This window comes from Lepidochelys kempii, chromosome 1 (genome assembly GCF_965140285.1).
Source record: "Lepidochelys kempii isolate rLepKem1 chromosome 1, rLepKem1.hap1, whole genome shotgun sequence".
Lineage (NCBI taxonomy): Eukaryota > Metazoa > Chordata > Testudines > Cheloniidae > Lepidochelys > Lepidochelys kempii.
This window is the reverse complement of record NC_136380.1, coordinates 195,343,158-195,360,779: the sequence shown is the minus strand read 5'-3', so window position 1 is coordinate 195,360,779 and position 17,622 is coordinate 195,343,158. Positions and strand designations below refer to the sequence as shown.

General features: G+C 39.8%; 1 protein-coding gene across 4 annotated transcripts in view; it reads right to left on the bottom strand.

The window, feature by feature from the left end:
• Positions 1-17,622, bottom strand: part of CBLB (Cbl proto-oncogene B) — a 194,754-nt gene that overhangs the window by 91,742 nt on the left and 85,390 nt on the right. For all 4 annotated transcript variants that reach the window (XM_073306566.2, XM_073306576.2, XM_073306585.2 and 1 more), the window contains exon 4: positions 10,584-10,730. In XM_073306566.2, the coding sequence (XP_073162667.2) occupies positions 10,584-10,730 (147 nt within the window). The remainder of the gene's footprint in view (positions 1-10,583; positions 10,731-17,622) is intronic.

Here is a 17,622-nt window from a genome sequence, read left to right as displayed (position 1 = left end):
TCCTTCTGTATCCCATGTCCCTTTTAACTCATCTGCTGCACAAACTGGCAGGTTCTTCTGCCAACCATTGTCAATGAAGATGGTGAGATCTGGCACCCCACGCGATGCCCATCACGTGGAGGAACCCTTTACAAACCATGGCAGACCACCCATCAACAACTGCTGCTGCTTCTTCTTCACCCAGACGTCATTATAAAGGTTACTATCTAAATTCTGCACGGCATTAAATCTCTCCCTGCAAGGTGGACTGACTGACCTCAATGCCCCGTAGGAGTAGAGAATAGCCTACTTTACAGGATCACATTCTCGGTGATCTGTAGTTATTTGCAAGACTTTAAAATGTGTAGGTTTCAGAGTAACAGCCGTGTTAGTCTGTATTCGCAAAAAGAAAAGGAGGACTTGTGGCACCTTAGAGACTAACCAATTTATTAGAGCATAAGCAAATGTGTAAGATTTTGTGTTTTTAAAGCCAGTTTGTGTGTATGTGGATGCTAAAAAACAGTCTAAAGAGCCAAAGATACAACCCTCACACATGCTACAGATGCCTCATGGGCTTCTGCTGTTGACACTAACTTTAGAAAAACCCCACAACATTTTTATTCCACAAACATTTTCACATCTCCTTTTTACATGTACAAAGTAATTCAGATTACTTAGTAATATGGAGTTATAAAAGAAAATGATAGTTATATCTGACTGTTCCACACTAAGTAAATACTTGCCAATTCACCTAACTTTAAAAAAAAAGCTTTCAGCTAAAAGCAGAACGCTGAGGACTTGAGTTCATATTTCTGCTGCAGGGAAAAATCCTAATCTGGCCTTTACTGTATTCATAAAAGCCTTTAGACCTGGAAATCGAAATGTCATTTTGAAGCTTGTATTGAGAAAATCATAAATGATGATATATGATGAAGCCGAATAGATCTCCGCAGATATGTTCGTCTGTGTATGAAAAACAGGAAACCACAAAGAACTGAAGAGAGATACCACATCAGATGCCATTTAAAAAAGAATGCACATCAAATTTTGATCACGGTAAAGAAAGAACAAAATGTTGCACTGACTTTAAAGTACAAAGATAGAAAACCTCTGTGCATCCATGGTGTTAAAAACTACAGTTATATATGAATTTAGGTGTCACAATTACAGGAATTAAACAGGTAATCATAAATTAGACTTCCTCTTTGATTCTCTCATTAAACTTTCTGAATGGTGACAGCATCAAGATCACAGTACTAGAATAGCAAGGGTTAGAAGAGGAAATCCAAACTCTTAAAGCTAAAATTAATCTCATATGCAAGTGTAATCTCAATACAATGCAAGCAAAAATGAGTGATGTGACAGGATTGTCAGAACTCCCTCTTGGTTCTCCACCTGCTATAGTTTCATGAAGAAATTATTGGATGTGACCGATACACAGGACCTACCATCCTCTATTCACTTAATGTTATTACCCCTCACCTGATTAAAAAAATAATATAGATACAAAACTTCAAGGTCAGACACCTTAATGCACAATTCAGCCCATCTGCAACTCAGCCTATGACAGACATGTTCACAGTTGAGAGATTAAACCAGTGAAATAACATCTGAAGTTTATCGCGATAATCTTCCAGGACAGGTGTTTAAAAAAAAAAAAAGGTGTTCCTCATCTATAGTCCACTGAAATCCATCTGAGCCCTCCCAGTTATTTCAGTGAGTTTTGGATCTGGCCTGTTATGCCTTGACCATCATTTACTGTCCCCAGGAGAGCTGAGAACTGTTTGTTGTTGAAACACTCATTTCTGCTTCTGATAAAGTCACTCTGTAGCTTTTGGCACTAACCAGCTTGGGACCAGCCTACCTGAGGGACTACCTCTCTCCCGGCGCCATTCCGACAGCTGTGGTCAAGAGAAGTCCTTGAGCAGGAGGCCGCCTTTTATAGAAAAGAGGGAGTTTGCTAGCAGGGTGTTCTCTGTGAGGTCTCTAGGACTATGTAACTTGTTCCTCCCCATCTATCCTCCCCCTTTGTCAAATTCAGGCTACTTGGACTAATCTCCCAGGCACACTGCAAAAGGTGTGGGTAGGAGTATTTAGAAAAAGCTGAGAGTAAACTTCCCACAACAGTAAAGTGGTAGAAAGGAGCTTTGGTAGGTGGCTGTCAGATTGAGTTCCTGTTTGAATGATAATTTTAATGCTGTTGTGATTTCTGGTGTATTATTACACGTTGGGGATCTACAGTTTTGTACAGGTGTCTTTATTATTTAAATCCAAACACATTACTTCAGATGCTGCTTATAAAATGAATGCTGAGATAAGGATTTATAGAGAACAGTATGTTTGTCAAGCCTACTAAATAATGTTAGAGAAAGCATGTTTCCTTTACAATAAAAGAAGACAGGATCTGGTTTACAATCAAATGCAATCTGCCTCTTTTCCATCTTGAATTGTACAAAGTATTTACAGCTAATGGTTTCCAGGCTCTTTGTCCTTGTTTTGTTTGTTGCTTCATGCCACTAATGATGCCCAGCATTAGATGTTGGCAGGTATTTCTGCACATGCCTGATGAGATTAGGCAGATCAGTGGGAACTTGTCTGGAGAAGGAGGGGTTACGCACCTCTGCTGTGTTCATCAGGAAGATGCAATATGACACCCCCTACCATGTTAGGCTCTCTGTATAATTAGGATGAATAAGTGCATTGTCTTATATTTAATAACTATATAAGCTGTCATTGGCTGTATGATGTACTGTTACTGAGGCATTATTCTGGGGAGTATTTCATATTAGGAATACTAAAAAAGATAGCTATCCTCATTATAAATTCACTCAAACTGTTTGCTGCCCAAAAAACGGCTTTTCTCTTTTTTAAACATATGTTCAGCAACAGTTTGTCTCTTTTCTGATGTCTTCTAGGAAGCAGTACTAATTTCAGAAAGTATCAGGCTGTATGTTTTAGTTTGTTTTCATAAACATGTATTATATGTGCTATTTTATGATGCTCTTGGACGTGCTGTTGTACAATTAATTAAAATCAGAGAGAAAATATATAAAAGGAATAAATATGTGAAGTGGCTTGAAACGTACACCTGAATTAAAACACTAGGGAGCTAAGGACAACCATCTGTTATGTATTTAGGTGTGTTTTATTTATTTGAGACAGAACTTTTCTAAATCGAAAGAATTTAAAGCTCACTTAGGGCCTGATCCAACTCACACTGAAATCAGTGGGAGTCTCTGCACCCTTTCAATTGCAGTCAAAGCGTACCTATGCTGGTTTAACAACAACAAAATGGTCCTCTTTAAAGCTTTAGGAAGCTTGTTTGAGACCCTAATGCAGAAAAAGTGTCTCATATACACCTAAACACTGTCTCTTGCTGCAGACCTGACTGTATCTGGATAATCACCTCTGGTCTTCCTCTCATCTGAGGCGCCCACCAGAAGAACACATTCCCAGTGGAGACTGCCTTTCTATTTTCTCTGATAGAGTGACAGTAGTAATTGCATTTATAACAAATTGGTGGCATGAGGTCTGTTCTGGGCAGAGTAAAAGTTTTGTTTTAGACATCTTATTGAAACTGCTTTTTATATAAGCATTTGCCCCAAGGGTAGGGTTATTCAGGATTCCAAGATATATCATACTCTAAAACGCCAAGCCAAGCTTCCTCCAAGCCATTTGAAGGATTAGAGCTCAGCAAGTAATTCACAACAAATAATTTAACAGATGGATTTAGCTTCTTTTTCTGCTCATAGAATATCCAAGAGCAAACTGGGATTTTCCTCAAACTTTTTAAGTATTTGCATGTTTTGCTTAAAAGAACCAACAACTATGGATTAAAAAAAAATTATCTCTGTGAACATTCAACGTGCAATATCTGAGCTGCACTGGTCAGATGTGCATATGCCATTGTTTCTTCTCTCTCGAAGTAGAGGAGCTCAGAAGCACCTGTGGTGTGAATATGTATGTGTGTAACTTGGAAACTGACATTCTGCCAACATCCGTGCCAGTACAACTCTCTCAGAAATGCTGCAGAATGCGAACACAAAAGGGGCATGACTGTCCAAAGTGAATTTATTTAAAAATTCAAGCAGTCACCCAGATCTAAACAAAAAATTCTTTGAATGTTTGAGGAAACTGATGTGGGTTTCAGTTTATCATTACTGAACACAGCTTTCTTAGAATATTGCTCCAAACACCCTCCAGTATGAAAAATGGACCTCATGCTTCCTTTGGTTCTGAAGCCCAGAGCAAACAACCGCACAAGTCAATTCAAAAAAAGGCCTGAGAAGATCAGTCACAAGGGGGAAAAAGCACTTCTGCTCCACCATGCCATCCCATTCTATACAACAGTTACAATATTGACCCCATGTGTCAGAAGTACAACTGAAGCCTAACACAGGAGGGTAGGGAAGGGAAAGGAGGGTGAGGCTCTGGGAATAAAGAAGGAGCAAAGGAGTACGTATACCTTGCCTAAGCAGACTCTCTTTGGAGACTACAGGTTAGTATTTCTTGAGGCAGCACATATCTGTACAGAGCTGCCTACACACCATGGCTTCATTAGTGAACAATGGGTTCCAAACACCCACAGTCATCAAGGACCACAACCATCTGTGGGCATGCATGATCTGGAACAGCAAGGGGCTGGAAAAAAAGAGCTTTCTATTTTATGTGGGGTCACCCCACATTTCTCCAAATTCCTTTCTGTCTGTATCAGGGATTGCAACACACGCTATCAGGGATCCAAGTTAGGTCTTCTGCAAAGTCAGTCTCAGATCACTCTGTTTTTCTGGCCATACTCCTGTTCCATTTGAAAGTATTTGGGGAACCCATGTTAGTGGCTGATCTACTAATTCAGTACAAAGGTGTTTTTTTTGTTTTGTTTTTTTTGTTTTTTTTTAAAGGTCAGGAAGAGGCAGTGCTAGCTGCCTCCATGCTAATTTACATGAACATGGCTGCAACAAGGAATCCACCCCATCACACAGAACTGACTGCTATAGGCCTAGTGACATCAAGACCTTAGTGCAATGACTGACTGTGAAATGGCATAACAAACCTAGTCATACTTGTTCAAGGCTTGTCTCTCTGGTTCCAAACACCGTCATTAAGATCATCTTTCTGCCCCATTATTTTGACCATGTCATCCCTTTGAGCCCCTGCACTGGCTCAACTTTCCCCATTGTCTCATATAAAAGATTCTGATCCTTACATTTAAGCTCCTTCATTACTTAGTCCTGATCTGTAATGGTCTTTATTATTTAATGTGCTACAAACCTTCCACTCACTTTGGTCCATGGAGGATGGCAGCCTCCATTTCCTATTTGCCTGTTTCTCCCACAAACATCTTCACACATTCTTCCATGCAGAAGTCTTTCGTGGCCCTTTATCTGGCCACTGTCATTTGGCAGTTTCCTTTAGGAACCACAGAAGTGGATTTTGAGGAGGGATTTGAAGAGGAGGGAAATTAATGGAATGACCTCAATGAATAAATCTGTTAAACCCGGTCTTCCTTCAAATACTCCCGTGAGACCTACTTCTGTGGTGCCTAAAGGAAACTGTCAACTGATGATGGCTAGATAAATAGTCAGTAGGAACTTCTAATAGTTATCTTAGCTATTAATGTATTTTTAATTAAACAATTTGAAACCATCTGGCTGTGCACATAGCTGGCTGTAAATTCTGAAGGAAGACAAGCATGCTCTGATGCATATATTGGTAACCTGCAGAATGTGCCTTAAAGTATTTGTAGAGGCCCTGATGGTTGTAAAAGAATGAGCGCAGCAACACGTGTTCTTGGAAAAACAACACTGCTTATTATAGAGCAACAAAATAAAAAGTTTCCAATTCATTTGGGAAGAGCAGTCAAAGAGAAAAATAAGTGTTCAGCACAGACTGGATGCCAGGAATTGATCTTTGAGAATTTACTGTACATTCACATTAAAAAAATAAAAAGCAGCATGTCCCTTACTTTGCTGCTAGACAAAGCCCAAAAGGCCCAAAAATCTAAAGAGCAGGCCTAGGACATAATGGATCATGACTTTTGTTAAAGCTTCATTTATATTTCAAAATTTAGTCAGAAAAAAAAACCCTACAAAACAAGGTGGGATTGTGGGATGGTTTCCAATTGTTTTTTCAGAGAAACTCGAAAATGTTTATATTTGTATTCTGAAAAATCATAACATGATCAGCTATAAACAAAGAAATAATTGCATCTCTCTGCTCAGGGACACAAAACGTAACATAATTATTTCCATGTTTCTCATTTTAACCGCTTATTATTTCTCTAGGAGCCAAATCTCAAGGTAATTTACTTAGTGTTTACCTGAGCAAACTCCCATTGTCCTCAGAATAAGGACTGAGTAAAAATGAGTAGAAGATCTCTGGATAAGGTGTTCTATGAATTATGCACATACCAGAACCCTCTTATGTATCTGACAGCCCTAATTCAGGAAGGCAATTAAATAGATGCTTACCATGAAGCACGTGCATAAGTGCTGCTCTGAATAGTGCCGTTTTCCTAAATTTTAGTTTGTTTAAACAAAAAATAAGATTTTTGTTCAAGAAGTTATTGGAGTTTTTCCCTCTGCAATTAGAATCTCACTCGCAACGTGCTCTATTTAAAAGTGCTGATGCAAAAGGAGCTTGACACAGAAGGTCAATGAACCAGTATCCATCAAAGGCAACTGTATCTAAGTTGAAGCAACATACTAATATGCTTACAATGCATATATGTCTGTAATAGTTCTGAAGGGCACCTTACTGAAGTTGGATATATGGGCCAAAATTTTCAGACCTAGGTGCCTAAAGTTAGGCTTTTAAATCTGTATTTGGAAACCTAAATGTGTGGACTGTTTTTCCACAGGTCCTGGAGCTCCCACTGACTTAAATGGGATTTTGGGTGGCCAGCAACCCTGAAAAATCCTATCACTTTTATTGAAGTCTCTAAGGCCCCAATCCTGTCCATTTGTTTTTTAGAGGTAGAATTTTGATCACATGTAGATCCCCATTCACTTCAGTGGGGTTCAGCATTGACACAGGAATCTGACAGGAGGGAGCCAATAGCAGAATTGGGACCTAAATTTATGTCTATGGGGCCAAACTTCAGCAGGCAGGTTTGAATATACTATCTATATTTGAGCAATTAATTCAATATTGAACATATTTACCAGTATGAACACTGGAGATTTCATCATTTATTACATCTCGTCCAACACCCTAAAGCTTGAAGTATGCACTATGTCTAGGAAAGGGATAAGTAAGTATTTGCAGACCAATTTGTCAAAACACGCCCACCTTAAAAGGATGTGATCCCCAAAGGCATATCAGTGTGTGATACTCAGTGAATTAAAAGACAATTCATGCCTTAAAGGCTTCAGGCATTTCATTTCATAAAGAGATTAAATGGTGATGCAAGACAATAACTTTTACTCATCTAGATATTCAACATTCATGCTGTTACATGCTTTACAGTTACTTAAACACAATTAACTAAATCTGGGTGAATGCCAAGCATGCTGAGCACAAATTAACTGTTTACTACTGAGAAGTGAGGTTGTTAATCATGGGCAAGTGGCAGGTTCTTAAAAAGTCAGCCTACTAAAAATAGCAACTACTTATTGAGGTCTGTCTATGCTTGACACCATGCAAAATATAACACATGGTCCAAGCCCCAAGAAATTTACAGTTGAAATTAGAATCCACCTGGAAAGGTGGTTTTTTGTGTTTTTGTTTTTTTTTTTAAATGGAGAAATTAGATCACCAGGAAAGTGTGGCACAAACAGAGGTATGAAGACAAGAGACAAGAAGGAGAAGAGAGGCACTAAGTCAGCTGGCTCAGGAAAAGCAGAGAAAGAGGAGGGGTCAGAAGGAAATGAACAAGCCAAGGGTGAAGTTCAGAGTTGGATTTAGATTTATGGTTGCGATCTGTAAGTATTCAGCAAAGAAATGGATGTTGCAGCCAGAACAGCAGGTAAAGTTATCCAAGGATAGCACGAAAAAGGGGAAGGGACCAAACTCTAAGGATAACTAAGAAAAGAAGGACACACTAAATGAAAAGTAGATGATGTGTGGGCATTTAAAAAACTTGATATTTACAACTTGGTGTTTTTAATTGACTTTTTTTTTTTTAAAGGGTGCTCTATCACAAGAAATTTTAAGTAACATGCCCTGAGCCTTTGACAATAAAAATCCTCAAAAAAAATACATTTTTTTCTGACCCTTGATGATGTTTTGAAAGATCTTTTGAGCAGGGCCAATGGCAGCATAAAACATGCTCAGGTTCACTTCTCTTAACAAAAAGAAAAAGGAGTACTAGTGACACCTTAGAGACTGACCAATTTATTTGAGCATAAGCTTTCATGAGCTACAGCTCACTTCATCAGATGCATCCGATGAAGTGAGCTGTAGCTCACGAAAGCTTATGTTCAAATAAATTGGTCAGTCTCTAAGGTGCCACTAGTACTCCTTTTCTTTTTGCGAATACAGACTAACACGGCTGCTACTCTGAAACTTCTCTTAAAGAAGATCAAGAGATGGCATGATCAGGAATTGATCAGAAATAAATACTTATATGGGGAAACGATTTCAGATAGAGGACTATTTATTTTAGCAGGCAAAGCCAAATGAGATCCACTGGCTGGAAGCTGAAATTAGACAAAAGTCAGATGAGAAGTAAGGGGCAATTTAACAGCAAGTGTAATTAAACACTAGAACCATTACCTAGGGCCATAGCGGACTATCCATCCTTTGAAGTGTTTTAAATCAAGACTGGGTGTCTTTTTTAAAAGACATGCCTTAGCTCAAGTAGAGATTAAAGGCTTGACTCAGGAATTGCTTGGTGAAATGCTATGGCCTGTGTTATGCAGGAAGTCAAACTAGATGATCATAATGGTCCCTTGTGACCTTAAAAAACCAAAAACACAAACAAAAAAAACCTTTATGAATCTCGCCAACCTTTTTCTGTTCCTGCCATTATAAAAGGGTTTTGTAATAAATACTGATAATGAAGGCGTGACAAGACTGTATCACATTCATCTACAGCCTGCATAAAGTCCACAAAGTATTTTTAAAATGTTACAATTTGTGTTTGAAGTGCTCTATTTAGTTGCCAGTTTTTTAAACAATCCTGTATGCTCACAATACCCTCCTTGTACAGCGTATTCTTCTAAAAACTTGCTTCTTTCATTAAGCCTCCCAGAACTCATCTAGACAGATATGTTGTTTCCATCTATTCCTGCACTTTAACTGTTATTCCACACGTCATATCAGAGTTGGACTCTAAGGTCCTCAGTACAGGGACTCCATCTTAACGTATTTGTAAAGTAGCACACATATTCAAGAAACCAAATATAGTCAAACGTTACTAATCTGAGAGTATGCGTTAGGCAGTAAACTTGTTCATTGAAAATGTAGCAATATGGGCAGGGAACATCAGATTCAGTTAAAGTTCCTAATTCAGTCTATGGTAAATCTCTTGTAGCAGGACATGTAGGCAAGGAGAATACACATCATACAATGCATTGTGGTTTTGCATATCTTAAACATATCTTAAAATTCACCCTAGACGCAATGGCCCATAAAAAATGATAAACTGTATTTATTCTACTCCAAGAGTATCCATTAACCTAAAAAATATGGTTTAGACAATCTTTGGAGTGCCAGTATCTAATTAAGGTGAAACTATCTTTTTCTGACTGTATGGAGTAAGTGCCTTTTAGTTTACTAGACGGATAGAAAATATTTCTGGAGTGACAAGACAGCAGCTTCTTACCCTCACCTTCAAGGACCTAAATCATCTCACCTCCACCCACGTATCTTCTCTCATTTTGACAAATTTAGCTGCAGGTGTTTGCAGGATCAGAAACGAAGTGTTCATATTCACCTTCAAATTTAATTTCTCAGATGTAGAAGAGTGATGAAATAATTTAACACACTGTGGTCAATGTTTAAGTGAAAATAATTCCTTAAACTGAAATGAAAGGGATTATGGACAGGAGTAAGTGTGCTGTTTTCAGGATGGGGCCTCTAATGTTACACTGGTTAGCAGAAGAGGATTTCGAGACAAGTACTGGTTTTAGTCAGATTAGAGACTACTGTAATTTATATTCCTATCTTGCTTGAAAAATTTGGTCCTAGCTTACGTTACTTTCCAAATTTAAAATTTTGCTTAACACACAGAAGGACAAACTGGAAATGGAAACCAACAGGAAAGTGAAAAGCAGATAGGACTTGTTTATGGGATTTGGAGAAAAGGATCAAAATTCATATTAATTTTAAGAAAACAAAAAGAAATTGCATCATAGGTTTTGCACCTTCTACAGCAACACAATTTGAAAGACTAAAAGGAAAACAAAACTTTCTTCCTAATTTTCCCTTCATGCCATCCGTAGTTCATTTTTTTTTACATGTATTTTACCTACAGAAGAGAACTACTGCACCCAACCTTTACTTCTTGAAACTAAATAACCATAAAGAAACTAAATGCGAAATCATTATGGCAACTCTGGCAAAAAAAACATATCTATTCTATTTGCATTATTTAAAACAGTACTTCTCTGTATGCATGTTATAAGACAGAATTCACAATCCTTCTAACCAGCAATACTTACTTGTCTCCAAAAAATTTTCTCCAGAACTCTGCAGCATCTGCTTTTGTGATACGAAAGTTGTCACCCTGGAATTGGCCATTAGGAAAGATTGCTTTGATTTCTGCCAGCATGTGGCTGAAGATCAGGGACAGCTTTGTAAGGTTTCGCCTGCAATTATAAGAAAAAGAAAGAGGGAAAACCTTAAAACCATTAATAAGTCTTTCAACTTGTGTTTATTTAAGGTGTTTGTACTATCGGGTGATAAAAGGGAAACAAAGAACCCCCAATTCAAGCCCCAGTAAATAAGTGACTAACACGTTTTATTATTTTTTCATATTTAACATGTATTTGCAATGCAAGTATTCACATACGTTCCACTGACAATTTATACTTAGCTTTAAGCTACAACTTTCAAAAATGGAATAGAATTTGATTCTGTTTAGCACCTGTTTGTGATAGTTCATGGGAATCTCAAAGTTTTTTAATCAATAGAACAGTTAAACTTGTATATCTTAGGATTGCCTACAATTTAATTGCCAGCAATTTAATTGCTGAATATTAGACAACTACTATGGACTTGGATAATCACTAAATACATTTTCATGTGTGACGTACCACCTTTCAATCCAGAAGCGTAAGGACAGTGTTAATTGTCCACTCTATCACATCCCACTTATTCTGCCTAACACTTTTATTCTCTTGATTCTCTTCAACTTCTCTTTATTGCAGATGCTTCCTATTTCTTGTTTTCTTTAACATGCCTCCTCTAGTGTTAATGTTTCCTTCAAGTTTTCAGTGGCAAACAAAATCAAGACTTTTGCTACTAGTTCACTTCTATAAATTTTCAGGCTTCACATCAGTTCGTTACCAACAGCAATTTAGTTTCAGTGACAAAAAATCCCATTTAGTGTAGTAAAAAGAACAATGCATCCTTCAACTCAGATATCCTTTCTGGTAAAAGTTTGTGAGAAGAGGCTTTGGGAAGAAAAACTCCCCCAAGGCTTTCGTTGTGGGAATATCCTTGATCACCCTAGCTAAGAAAGGTTTCAGAGTAACAGCCGTGTTAGTCTGTCTTTGCAAAAAGAAAAGGAGTACTTGTGGCACCTTAGAGACTAACCAATTTATTTGAGCATGAGCTTTCGTGAGCTACAGCTCACTTCATCGGATGCATACCGTGGAAACTGCAGTAGACACACAGAGACCCCCCCACACACAAACTCAGGCTCCTGCTGGTAATAGCCCATCCAAAGTGACCACTCTCTTCACAATAGAGAGAGTGGTCACTTTGGATGGGCTATTACCAGCAGGAGAGTTTGTGTGGGGGGGCGGAGGGTGAGAGAACCTGGATTTGTGCTGGAAATGGCCCAACTTGATGATCACTTTAGATAAGCTATTACCAGCAGGACAGTGGGGTGGGAGGGGGTATTGTTTCATGGTCTCTGTGTGTATATAATGTCTACTGCAGTTTCCACGGTATGCATCTGATGAAGTGAGCTGTAGCTCACGAAAGCTCATGCTCAAATAAATTGGTTAGTCTCTAAGGTGCCACAAGTACTCCTTTTCTTCTAGCTAAGAAAGAGACAGGGTTTTTAAGGCCTCAGGGCCAGCCCAGATATGTAGCAGATAAGCAGATGTATCTGGATACATTTTTGCATCTAATTTATCTTTAAAAATTAAGGCAAGAACCATTTTTAACTACACAAGTTAAAACCTCCCTAGTGCTGCAAGCAATTAAACCAAAACATAATAAAATGTTTACTATTTTGTAATTGCTTGTAGCTTTTTTTTTTTAAAAGAGAAAAATTCAAAGTTACTTAAGTTACAAAGTTCCTTTTTAGATACATGAGAAGTACAATTGATGAAGTTACCCATGACAAAATAAATATTTTTCAGAATAGGGAAAAGTATATTTTCCCTGCTCACCTAACTCAAATAGCTGAAGTGATTTCCCAAAGCCTTCCCAAAAGGAAATGCAACTTACGACTGAAAATAAACATGGAAAATTTCAGCCTAAATAGAAGAATACTGAAGAACTCATGAGCAACTGAAAACAGAGAGTTAGAAAGGTAGCTGAATTGAAGCTTTTTCTATAGGTTTTGCTATCAGGAAAGCTATGATAAAAAGAATTACAACAAAACCACAAGTCTTAAAAAAAAAAGTGTAATTAATATACTGCATTGCCTCCCCCACCCCGCCAAATGGCTGTGGGGTTAGCTCTTCGGCAGTCTTTAATTAATCTAGTAAAAATCAGATGCCTATAATTCGGGTGTCCAACTGTTTCTTATTTTCTGGATTTGTTCCCCTCCACCTCCCCCACTCTCTGTTTCCTTTGTTCTTTTTAATTAGGCCCATATGTTCTTTATTTTTAAATCTCAGGACTCAGGCCTGAAACACAGTGCAAGCAACCACAATCTTACAGTGACTTTTCAATCACCAGGGTCCACCTCAGACTAACTTATATTTTTTAAGTCACGTTCTCCTTCCACTTCCCATCTGCTCTCCACATCTGGAGGACTGTTGCCCATACCATTACAGATTCAACCAGTTTGGGAAGACCTAACTGGACAGTTAGTTTGGCATGGTCAAACAGTGCATTGATTTCAATAGGACAAGTTGCACTGAAAGTGAGGCAAGTGATAAAGTATCATGCTGAACACGGGCCAAGTATTAGTGTCTGTTCTATGATCAGGCAGCCATTTGAATTATACAACAGTGGCTCTGCCCTACAAACAACTCAGCTACAAAAAATTTGGGGAAGTAGTCAGAGGCATTATTTTCAAAGGAAAAAGTTCTTCTTTCGTTTCATTGAAAATATATTAATGCCCATCTCTTATTTAGTGTTTTCATCAGTAGACCTCAAGCACTTTACAGGGGGAGGCAAGTATCATTATCCTCATTTTAAAGATGGGGGAAACTGAGGCATGGGGCAGTGAAGTGACTCTCTCAAGATCAAGCAGGCCAATGAGAGAGCCAGGAATGGAACTTGAATCTACTAGACCATGCTGACACCTACGCATTTTCTATCTATCTGTCTGATATCCATAATGAAGCCTCCCGAAAACCTGAAGTTGTTATTGGTTAAAGTTATAAAGCTTCATATTTTTACTGAAATAGATTGGACATAGTTAATAAGTAACATGGATATGGTGAATTACTTAAACTGAGAACTAATCATCTGTAAGTATTATTTTAAAAATATACTTACAGATCATTATTATTAATCAGTGGCTAAGTCACTGAGTTCCAATTTCATAAAATAAACTTTTCAAGCACAATTAGTGCAACAGGTACTTAATACATATTCTACAGAAAATCTATAGCAGATAGCGGCAGCCCTGCTGAACCACTAGAAATCACAATTGACTGGGAGAGTCTCCAGGATCGACTGTTTGGTGACCACTGGCCTAAGCTAAGGCATGCTCCCTGTCTGCCCCAAAGCCACACCGCTCCCAGAAGCGGCCAGCACGCCCTTGCGGCCCCAGGGCGGGCGCTCCGCACACTGCTCCTGCCTGCAAGCCCCGCCCCCGCAGCTCCCATTGGCCGGGAACAGAGAACTATGGACAATGGGAGCTGCGGGGGACGGTGCCAGTAGAGAGGGGTAGCACGCGGAGCCACATGGCCCCCCCCAGGGGCTGCAGAGGAGCGTTGGCTCCTTCCGGGAGCGGCATGGGGCCGGGTCAGGAAGTGAGCCTAAGTCCCGCTACACCATCTACCGGGAGCCGCCTGAGGTAAGTGCCGCCCGGCGGGAGCCCACACCCCAATCCTCCTCCCGGAGTCAGCACTCCGAACCACCTACTGCACCCCAAGCCTCTGCCCCAGTCCTGAGCCCCCTCCCAGAGCCAGCATCCCAACACTCTGCCCCAACCCGGAGCCCCCTCCTGCACCCAAACTCCCTCCCTAGAGCTTACACCCCTCACCTCCTCCTGCACCCCAACCCCCTGCCCCAGGCTCAGCCCAGAGCCCCCTCCCACACTGTGAAGCTCTCGGCCCCAGCTCAGAGCATCAACGGTTGCTTTTCCCTAATCTTTGGGGAGGGGCCCTCTCCCAGCAGAATTTAGAGCTGCTCTAAATCACGATCAGTTGCACAGTCCCCCTAACAGGCTCTATTACAGCAGGGGATTGCCAGAGTGTAGCAGAACTCCAACCATTACTTCACTGCTATGCTCCCAATATGCCCCCTATGTGGTGGCCAGAAGGAGAGAGGCACCACAAAGCCAAGTATGCAGATTCTACATCTTCTGGGGATTCCTCTATGCTAGGGGAATAGCTGAATAGACTGGCTTTCTGCCTGCCTTATACCACCAATGCAGCCCTCAGTAGATGGATCAGGTGGCCAGAATCTTGCCTATGGTGTTTATATTTGATGGATCAGAAGCTAAAGCTAAGATAGGGGGTGTAATGTGTTATCTAAGGGTGGTGTACGAAGACAGACTGAACTTTAGTGCTTCTTGTTTTCTTCTCTGGGGGTGCAATTCACCTTGCTTTGAAAAAATCTGTTACCACCTCATCCCCCCCATAGGAGCTGCACATAGGATCTCCCTGTAGAGTGGCTTTACCGAAGTGGCTGTGCACTCCCTGAATGCTGTGGGAAGGCTCTCCGTGACAGCCAAGTAGCCACACTGGTGTAGTACTAAGTGCAGACGAGAAAAGAGATTTCAAATCCACATTTATGTGGCTCCAGAAGTAACTGGCTTGCAGGTCTACAACTACCATTTAAGCATACAGGCACCCTGGTACTGGCTTGGAGGTGTTAATTTCCTCTCCTGGACTGTCCCACACTCCACTTGTATAGAGCCTAAATATCCCTGCTTTTTGTGAGTGCAGTGAATTTTACCCTGGATGCAAATGTCTTTTCTTCTTTCAGGAACTGAAGTTGTGGTGATGGCTGGAAAACTGAACTGTCATCTTATAAACAGAGCACAATTCATTATAATACATGACTGCAGTACCCCTGCATTAATTAGGGTTAATAAACCATAGTGTAAGGAAGATTGTCCAGTCCCCTAATCACTAGACTGATTCCAAAGACCTGTTTTCATTTCCCAGCTCAACTACAAATGTCCTGTGCGACACTGGGCAAATCACTTGGTTTTTAAATACATCCCTACTTCACAGGGTGTTGTGAAGATAAAAATCTATTAAGGATTGTGAGGTAAGCAGATGCTAAGGGCCCAAATATTGAACTATTTTAATAATTAACTGGTGTAGGAGATAACACTTGGGTTGTTAAGTTCTCTAAAGATCCAGACTTCCTTCCAAAGTCCCAAATTCAAACAGGAATCCCATATTGTACTTCACAGAAGGCACAATGCAAGTGAGGACATGACAGGATGCCTATTCTACAAGCACTACACTGGCACACCTGCTGCCCTTCACCCACACTGCTGTAGCCCTGTAGCATACACTTATAACAGCGACAGAGGGGTTTTCCATCACTGCAGTAAATCCACCCCCTTGAGAGACAGCAGCAAGGTAGATGGAAGAATTCTTTTGACCTAGCGGTGTCTATACTGGGGGTGAGGTTGAACTAACTACATTACACAGGGTATGACATTTCTCACAGCCCTCACTGATGTAGCTAGGTCAAGCTAAGTTTTAGGTGTAGACCAAGTAATCCATGGCAGAACAGAGGAAACCATGATGCAGGAAGGGATCACATCCTTTTTTCTGGATTGCCACACTTAAATCAGAAGTACAAATTTCAATCATCTTATACCAGAAATTGTTACTCCGTGGTGACACTTAGGAATATCTTGCCACTAATTAATTGTATATAGGCCACATGACTCACTCCTTCCCTTATCATCTGCCACCTGCCCAACACCTACTGTAGATGCAAATACTCCTCCACTGGGTCAACCTGACCTCCAACGCATAGACAATTAGACTTTTCCATTCCCAGTTCAGGCTGAGTTTCCACAGCCCACCTGAACCCACCCAGTATCTTCAACTTCTACAGAGAGAGAGAGTGCCCGAAAGCATTGACACAGTCAATGAGCATTCTGGAAACAGGTTTTGACAAAAACCCTGTATGCTGCAGTAAAGGCTGTCTTTTGTTCACATTGAACATATACATCTAGCTATAGATAACCTATGGAGGGTCAAATTTTCAGGTGGTAGTGTTCCAGCACAATCAAGGGCTATGTATGGTGGTCAATGGAGCTCTGCTGACTTACACCAATCGAGGATCTTCTCCAGAGACTACACTTTTTTTTCCATTTCTAACTGCAAAAGTATATAAATGTTCAAAGCAATTAACATACACTATGAAGCAATTGCTTGTCAGAAGCAGTTTTCTAAAACAAAGCCATCTGAGAGGTATACACTTCAGCCCAGAAGGAATTTTCATCACTCCATTGTAATCATTTGAAAATAGGGCTTAATAAAGAAAATATTATGGTATGTTAACCGTAATAGCTAGCAAGTAATAAAGATTTTTGAAGAGAAGTTCTACCCCTCAGTTTCTATAAAATAGGAAATTTAAGCATGCCTGGCATGGAACAACATTAAAAACTAGGCTGTGCCAACATTTAATTTTATTTTATGGGAGGTGGTGCGGTCTGGCTGACTTGGAGTTGGAAGACCTGGGTTCCATTCGTGGTCCTGCCACTGATCTGCTGTATGTTTGATAAACTAGTACACTTTTGTGCCTCTGCTTCCCAGTCTGTGAAATGGGAATAATGATAAACACTCAGATCTACAGAGAATACACTCATCAGTCATTAGATAGGACCATTATGTACATAAATATACAACACGAAGCAGAGGTCCCCATGTCTTACTCCATCTTTGTAATAATTGAATGGCACATAAAATAAAATCAGACAATTTTTATTACAAAGACACATTGCAAATAAATTGAAACAAAACACATCTGCCTGCCTATTATTTTCTCTAGAGTCCATTCTTGTCACTTCTATGCAGAGAGCTTTTAATGTATGCTACCAGTTGTCTCTTGATTAAAGTAACTGCTCTGCCTCTCATTTTGAAATAAATGTCTGTATAGTCCTAGAGATCTCCAACCGTGTGCAAGAGAAGTCAGATTCTCTAAGAGGTATAA